This window comes from Rosa chinensis, chromosome 7 (genome assembly GCF_002994745.2).
Source record: "Rosa chinensis cultivar Old Blush chromosome 7, RchiOBHm-V2, whole genome shotgun sequence".
Taxonomy (NCBI): Eukaryota; Viridiplantae; Streptophyta; class Magnoliopsida; order Rosales; family Rosaceae; genus Rosa; species Rosa chinensis.
Window position 1 is genome coordinate 44,604,658 of NC_037094.1, and position 8,788 is coordinate 44,613,445.

An 8,788-nucleotide genomic window follows, 5' to 3' on the forward strand; every position below is an offset into this window, starting at 1 on the left:
CCGTACTTTGGGAATAGTACGTCGGTCCCTAGTACGTGGATTTGTGATTTGATACCAGTCAACCTGGTTGTCCCATGCTTTGGGTATAGTACGTCGGACCCTAGTATGTGGATTTGTGATCCCGTGTTTTGGGAATAGTACGTCGGTCCCTAACACGTGGATTTGTGATTTGTTACCAGTTAATCTGAAAATTCACTAAAAAGAGGAGTGTACTTATGTTATTTTGATCAAATATCTATCTATGATATATTTTGAATATGTGAAGGTGTTTGTGAAAAGAAAATCAAGCATGTGTTGCTTTAATGTTATTTCACATATTAATGTTGCAATATTTGTTGGTTGTGAGCAAGCATGTGTTGCTCAAATGTTATTTCACATATTAATGCTGCAATATTTGTTGATTGTTTACTTGAGTTATAAGAATTGTAACATAATAAATCAACAGTTCTTTCTTGTTTACTCACGGGCTGTCAAAAGCTTACTGGGTTTTGTGTTGTTGCAATTCCCGGTACACTATTCAAATTGTGTAGCGGGTAATCTCACAGGTCAGGAGAATCAGAGCAGTGATCGTGCGGTTTAGAGTATTAGTATTAGATTTACAGCATTTGTTTTGTGAGGAGAATTATACTCATTTGAGTTTTACCATTTGATTTGGTGAGTGTGCTGTAATAAGTAGCTTGAGGATTTGGTTTATGTAATATCAAGAGGTGTAACTAGTGGTTGTTTCTGAGAGAAAAATTCAGAACGTTATTTGTATTGTTATTAGTCATGTTTCGGATTTGAATCCTTATTTCAAAATTCGGGGCGTGACACCACATGTCCACGAACTCGTATCGACGCGCTCTACAACTTTTGTGAATGGAGTTTTCACAAAATCCTAAAGTATAAAAAGTCAACCCTTAAATCGAAGCATTCCGAGAGAATAATTGCTCGAACTAATTTCCGCTCCACTCTCGAACCATGAAATCATATCAATGAACACTTTAATAATTCCCGAAGCATTTAGGAATTAATAACGAATTTTGGGGGTATTACTTTGTAGCATCACCTGAGGTGCCATCACCATGATGGATGCCATCCATGGAGTCATGGATATGGACTGCGCCAGCCCTAGGCTGGTGGTGGACGGCCAACGGCCCTAGGGGCAGCGGCGGGCGGTCATACTTAGTCTAGGAATCAACCTTTGATTCTTGCTTCGTTTCGCTCGAAAGAATGGATGTTGTGTGAAATCTTTAGTAGACGAATCATCATATCATGACTAGGATGACCTATCTAGTCATGACAAAGCCAATATGTGTCTAAATCCAAGAGATCTTCTCTCATAACTTTATTGGATTTAATGGCTCAAAAAGTGGTGACATAAAATCCACTAGAGAGACACATAAGTTTCTCTAAGATATCCCTTTATTCGCAATCATTAGAGGTAGTGCAAATGAATTCTTTTCCGTTCTCTTCATGCATTTTCGCATGGAATTCGTTAACTCGAATAGCTCAATAGGATTCGATTTGTCATGCTTTTCAACTACAGTCATGGCTCCAATGAGCTCATGAAACCTTGTCATCCGTCCTACAGTAACATCGATTCGATAGTTCTTAGCAACCATCAAAGCAGAGACAGGGAAGGTAGAGAGAATCCTCTCAATCAACATCGCATCTGTGATATCTTTTTCACATAATTCCATTAAGGATTTAATGCGAAGTACTTCCGAGTTGTAGTCAAGAATTGACTTGAAATCACAGAAGCGGAGATTATGCCATCTCACGTCTAGATTAGGAAGCAAGGTGTCACGGACATTGCCAAAGTGTTCTTTAAGTGAGACCCACAGCCTTCTGGGGTCTTCTTCATTCAGATACCCGTACTGGAGCGAATCATCCATATGATAAGTCATTAGGATGACGGCTTTCGCCTTATTTGCCTCCAAGGCTGCTCTATTTGCTTCCAAAGTTTGAGCTTGCTCAATAGTTAGCACGTCTTACCTAGACTCAAGAATCGATTCCCGGATTCCTTCGACCTTGAGATGTTGGCGGACATCACCAATCCATTTGTGATACCCAGAGCCAATTGTCCCTAGTGGAGCAAAGTCTAATTTGTTCAGGTTATTCATCCTGAAAGAGAACAAGAAAAAGGGATAGTCTCAGAGCGGAAAAGCTACCACGAAAACAATAGAAACTTCTGAGCACAATCGCTCCCAAGAAATTAGAAATTTCTGAGCGTAGGTACTCCAAAAAAATTCTATTCCAAGAGGTATTGGATTAGTTTGAAACAATAATGTAAGTGGTCGATCATAAATTCTCTACAAACTTGGAGATAGCACGAACCCCCACAGTTCGACTTAGGTCTCCCTATGAAAGAAGAAAATGGGATAGAAGAAGGGAGGTTACAAGTCCCTGAGAAAAGAAAAGAATTGAAAACTTAAAGAAAAGTGCACAAAAGCAGGAACTTTAATGAAAAATTACCTTGAAAAGGACAAATGGGGGTGCGCTAGGGGTGCCCCGAGGGTCCGGGGCTACGTTAGCGAGGCTAGCTGAGGCGTTGGTGAGGGTAATTGAGGGGTCAGTGAGAGGTGTAGGGGCGCGCGTGGAGGCAAGCACAAGGGTGCCCCGGTGAGGCTAACAGGGCCAGTTTAATGGCTTTGGTAGCTGGTTCGGTTATTTCCCGGCTGGTTCTTGGAATGATTTGACCGGTTCGGAAATCCTTAGATCGAGACGCTGCTGCTGACAAAGTTTGGTGGCAAGAGGACGTCTGGAAGGCAGTGAACCGGTGGAGGATTGATTTATGCTTTCTAGGGCCTGTTCGGGACTTTTCCGACTGGTTCTGGAGATTCTGCCGCTGGTTTTGTACTCTTGGGATGTAGGGCTTAAGGTGTGCGGCAAAGGTAGCTAGGGTTTGAAGGCTACGATTTTAGAGTTTCAAGGTTAGAGCTTCATGCTGATAACGTGTCTTACGAAAAAGGAATGCATAGAGAACACCAGAGAGACTTAAGAGAATGAGTTGTGTCTTTTATTAATAATAGGGACCTCTTTAAATAGAGGATTACAACAAGAGAATAAGAGTCTTATAAGGAAACTGAATCATACATTGAATAATATATCTCCGAGAATATCTCTAAAACTAATCTTATTACAACTCAGACAAGTAACTGGAGTTGGGGCAGACACACAAAGTAAATGTCGTCCTTAAATAAGAAAATCATTAAATTTTTTGAGACATTTCTCTTTTCCAGTAACCTTATTGTCGGCAAAAACCTGTCATAAAAGAAAGCTAGCTAATTTTCCTAAATGTAACTTTGCAAGTGGCCCATAAACTCCCAAATTCTCTAAGGCTCACCCAGAGAAAATTTATTATGCCAGCAGCAAAACATATTCACGTTCGTCCTCTTCAACAACCCTTACAAACAGTTCGTTGAACCCAATTTGAATTCACATGAGCTCGCTGAATCTCAAATTTCATTTTAGACCTTTGTTTAGGCAAAGCTGCTGGCATTTTTCTATAGGGTACAGCCCCACCCGCTTGCCGTAAGACGACGGTACCTTATTGCCCCAAAACTAGTTCATTCATTGAATCAGTCTCTCTCTGTGTAGTTCCTTTCTTTTAGTGGGAACTAGAAACTGCCAACACACCATATAAATGGTGTGTGACGTATGGGATCAACATCTTCCCTTGTCTCACTCTCAATTCTAATTTAGTTAAGGCCTAAATTATATGCTTGCAGTCTTAAAATCCAAAATGGGGCTAATGCCATGTGCAGTAGTCACTGTTCTTTTCCCCCAGCTCTCCATAATATCTATGCATGGATGACCAGGTATATTTAGAATAAACTAATGAGCAGCAAACACTAGGCATATAAATTATGATATATTGTGGTGAAAGTTGAAGAGGGTGCAAATGAATTATGAGAGTGATTGGGTTTGATTTCAGTTTGCAGTAAAGACGTAAAAACGACAGCTAGTAGATGGATAGAGAGTCTCTGGGTGATATGATTGCGAGGGAGGAGTAAAATGGTCAACCAATATCGTAAATTACTGTTCAGAAACGCTGGAGCATTAGATAAGAGAACACGTACAAGAAATCAAAAGAAAATTTTTACCTCTGACTTGTCAAACACCAATACTGTTTTCATTCATTGAATCAGTCTCTCTCTCTTTAGTTCCTTTCTTTTATAGTGTGTATACGTACAAGGAATGATGACAGGTGATAGCACTAATTCCTAATAAAATAACGACGTCTTTCTCCAGCAACAGCATTATAAAACTCATAGTCATTGTCGGTCAATCCTGAAACAATGGTTGAAGAACGCTATTGGTGTCTCGTCAGAGGTACACTTTTCTTTTAAAGATCTACTTCAATTTTATCTTGAAGAAACACTTTTCTTTTGAAGTAGATCTTCAAAAGAAAAGTGTGCCTCTGACTTATCAGACACTGAGACACCAATAGCGTTCTTCAACCATTGTTTCAGGATTGACTGACAATGACTATAAATTTAATAATGCTGTTGCTGGAGAAAGACATCGTTGTTTTATTAGGAATTAGTGCTATCACCTGTCATCTCAAATGACGAAGTCCATTTTTGTATATTAAAAATGTTGCCTGCTTTTTACTAATCTGCTTGTCTTCTTATTAAAAGAACTCAGAAGGTCTTTTCCGAATTTGCATATTTTCTTCTCGATCTTCAACCACCCCATGTTTTTTTCCACCGTTTTGATCAACCATATATTTTCTTTCCATTTTTTTGAATATGAATGCAACCCGTAGAGTAGGTAGCTAATGAAGAAAAATTAAATCCAATGGATGATCTTTGTTTTGTGGTGTTTAGTACTAGTTTGTTCTCTCTGTTGTTCACAGGTTCATTTGCAGTTGACAGCATCAATCCGTTGCAGTCTATCAGTGATAATGGCAGCGCCTTGGTTTCAAGTGATGGAACATTTGAGTTGGGTTTCTTCAGTCCAGGTAACACGAAACATCGTTACTTGGGAATTTGGTACAAAAACATCCCAGTTAAAACTGTTGTTTGGGTTGCAAATCGATGCAAACCGATTGATGACTCATCCGGTGTGTTGATGATAAACAGCACAGGATATCTTGTGCTGTTGGGTCAGAATAAGACTGTTGTTTGGTGGACAAGTTTAGCCAAGTATGCACAGAGTACAATGGTACAGCTATTAGATTCTGGAAATTTAGTAGTGAGGGATGTGACAGATGGAAAGTCATTGTGGCAAAGCTTCGATTATCCTTCTGATACATTGTTACCAGAAATGAAGATGGGATGGGACTTTAGGACAGGTCTTCAGAGGGGATTATCAGCATGGAAAAATTCAGAAGACCCATGTCCAGGGGAATTCACTTATGGGATTGAAATGGAACCTCATGCATACCCTGAGGCATATTTTCGGAAAGGTGGTCTGAAATTTTATCGTTCTGGCCCATGGAATGGCCTAAGATTCAGTGGCGCAGCAGCTCTAAGGTCTAATCCAATTTATAGTTTCGATTTTGTGCATAATGATGATGAAGTTTACTACATGTACAAACTTCAAAACAAGTCTGTAATTTCAATCGTGGTCTTAAATGGAACCACGAGTACGCGCCATCGCCTTACATGGATTGAAGCAGAGCAAACTTGGAGGGCCTATGCAATAGTACCTAGAGATTTCTGTGATCAATATGGCCTCTGTGGAGCAAATGCAGAGTGTATCGTTAGTAACAGTCCAGTATGTCAATGTCTACAAGGATTCACGCCCAAGTCACCAGAGAAATGGAATTTGACAGACTGGTCACTTGGATGTACGCGCAAGAAACCCCTAAGCTGCCAGGAAAGTGATAAAGACGGGTTTGTCAAATTCACTGACTTGAAATTGCCAGATACTACACATTCTTGGGTGAACAAAAGTACGAACATCAAGGAATGCAGAGCCAAATGCTTGAACAACTGTTCCTGTATGGCTTATACAAGCTCGGACATTAAAGCAGGAGGTTCTGGCTGCGCCATTTGGTTTGGTGATCTACTAGATATCAGAAAGATTCCGGATGCTGGCCAAGATCTATACATTCGAATGTCAGCTTCAGAGATAGGTATATATGGTACTCTGTTACATGAACTTCTTCTTTAAATACTTTTATGTGAATTCGGTTATTCTTGTTAGTTTGTTTTAAGCATCCCATTTTTATCTCTATATTTAAGTATTTAAACTTCCTTTCTCAATTTTGTTTGGGCCTGCAATCTAATATTTTATCTACTTTACTGCATCATCAACCTTGAAAAGAAGATGATGGTAAAGTGAAGACAGGAATTATAGTTGCTGTTGTAATAGCTGCAGTGTTTACAGGAATAATCTTAATTGGCTACCACGTGTACCGAAGCAGGACCAAATTAAAAGGTAGATTAAATTTGTAAAAATTTGTCAAATGCTGTTTGATTGGATTGGGATGTGGTTAAATGGTTAAAACTTAAAACTTAAAAGGGAATCTGCTTAGAAGATGTTTTAGTCCGTTTACTTTTTTCTTGTACACTTTTCTTACAGGCTATAACTTTTTTTTTTTCCTCTCTCTCTCAGAGACAGAAAAACGAGAAGAAGGGGCACAAAAGGAGGACCTGAAGCTCCCGATTTTCAACATAACCACGATAGCTACTGCTACAGATAACTTTTCAGATGATAAGAAGCTTGGAGAAGGTGGCTTTGGACCTGTTTACAAGGTAAACTTTCTACATGCTTCAGAAAAATGGCCAGAACTAACAACTTCAAACTGAATTTCACAATATTTGAAATTTGAAATACTGGATAAACTTCCAGGGGACACTAGCAGATGGACAAGAATTTGCTGTGAAGAGGCTTTCAAGCAGTTCTGGCCAAGGATTTAATGAGTTTAGGAATGAAATTATAATGATTGCCAAACTTCAGCACCGAAATCTTGTAAAGATTCTTGGTTGTTGTGTGCAAGAGGAGAAAATGCTGATGTACGAATACATGTCCAACGGAAGCCTGGACTACTTCATTTTTGGTATAGACTTTTGAAATATTATAAAAGTCCAGTGAAATTAGTTTTGTCCATAGTAGATAAACAGTTTCATATAGAGAATAGTTGGATTTGGATTAATAATATACTATTGGAATGATGAACTTGCAGATCAAACCAGGGAAGAACTACTGTTAGATTGGCCTAAACGTTTCCACATCATTTGTGGAATTGCTCGGGGTCTCCTCTATCTCCACCAAGATTCCAGGCTAAGGATTATACATAGAGATCTAAAAGCAAGTAATGTTCTACTTGATGATGAAATGAATCCTAAAATTTCAGACTTTGGCTTGGCTAGAATATTAACCGGAGGAGATCAGACTGGAGGAAATACTAAGAGAGTGGTCGGGACATAGTAAGTTTTCCTCTAAACATTTGTATGATATACATCTCTACTTTTAATAATCGACATCAATGGTTTAGTTTTTCTGACTAATAATCTGCGATGTTTCTACTTACTACAGTGGCTACATGGCACCTGAATATGCTGCTGATGGGGTATTTTCTGTGAAATCCGATGTCTTTAGCTACGGTATATTGGTGCTAGAGATTATAAGTGGAAGGAGAAACAAAGGATTTTATCATCCAGACGACAGCCATAATCTTATTGGAAATGCAAGTATCAAGTAAAACGTTCCACCTCTTGTTTGTTAAACCTTTATACATAGAGATTGACGAATGAGGTTTGAAATGTTTCAGGCTTGGAGATTGTGGAATGAAGGAAGGCCTTTAGAATTGATTGATTCGTGGTTAAAGAGCTTATGTGATCTATCAGAAGTGTTACGTTGCATCCAAGTTAGTCTTTTGTGCGTCCAACATCATCCTGAGAATCGGCCGAGCATGGCGTCTGTGGTTATAATGTTGGGAAGTGATATTGCATTGGCTCAACCTAAACAACCTGGTTTCCTTCTGGAAAAGGAACATGAAGTAAGCCCTCGTATAGGTAATGAATTATCAACCAATGAAATATCCATTTCGCTTTTGGAAGCGCGGTAAGGATCGATTTGTGTAGCTAGTTACATGCTGCTTTGTTGAGGACATGTTCATATATCTAAAACAAGTAATTTTTAGATCTTTACGCCACCAGAAATTATAGTTCAACATGAGGTAACCAGATTCAGAACAAGAAATATTCACTTTGCAACTCAAATTGATGTGTATCCAAATAGAAGCCAATTTTATAAAACTTGGTGGAAAATGAATGTTGTTTATCTTCTTTAGGCTAGAGGGGGAAGACAATTTATACACAATAACACTTGGCTAGACTGTGCTACTCTCAAGTCTATTACAATATATGGGGGAGCAAGAAGGAGAACTGCCCTTAAACATGAAATGATGCGGGAAGCGTGAACACGATAGTAAGGGGCTCCGTCAAGCGTCGAAAGCCATATGAGATGAGCTAGAATCCACTAGCAATTACGGGCACAGCCGTAAGAAAGATAGAGAAACTTCTTTAATATTTGAGTTTTTATTGATAACTTCAATTAAAATTACAATTTAAGAGGTGCCTTATATATAGGGCACATAATATAAACCTAATTCAACTAGAAAACAAAAAGAATAATTTATTATAGACTAAAACTAGAAAACCTAATAAAACCTCATTAAATAAAAATCAGAAATAGAATCCTAGATACTAAAGAATATTATGCAAATATATAATTGGAATCTCAACCAAGATTTTGTTCGAGAATCCCGATATATCCAAAATAGTAATTTATGATTAATTCCATCAGTACGAAGCCTATTTGAATACCAATTTCCAATATTCAAATTATT

The 8,788-nt window shown here is 38.5% G+C and overlaps 1 protein-coding gene across 5 annotated transcripts; it reads left to right on the plus strand.

Moving 5' to 3' along the window:
* The first annotated feature begins 4,636 nt into the window (after positions 1 to 4,636).
* On the plus strand, positions 4,637 to 8,137 carry LOC112175631 (G-type lectin S-receptor-like serine/threonine-protein kinase At4g27290). Of its 5 annotated transcripts, none has more exons than XM_024313338.2 (7): positions 4,637 to 6,067; positions 6,259 to 6,372; positions 6,550 to 6,689; positions 6,787 to 6,994; positions 7,121 to 7,364; positions 7,474 to 7,624; positions 7,709 to 8,137. In XM_024313338.2, exons 1-7 carry the CDS (start codon positions 4,786 to 4,788, stop codon positions 8,003 to 8,005), a joined length of 2,436 nt encoding a protein of 811 aa, XP_024169106.1. In that variant the 5' UTR covers positions 4,637 to 4,785; the 3' UTR covers positions 8,006 to 8,137. The 5 variants fall into 5 exon arrangements, with proteins under 5 accessions (XP_024169106.1, XP_024169107.1, XP_024169108.1 ...); XM_024313339.2 differs by having other exon boundaries at positions 6,262 to 6,372; XM_024313340.2 differs by having other exon boundaries at positions 6,322 to 6,372.
* Positions 8,138 to 8,788: the final 651 nt, after the last annotated feature.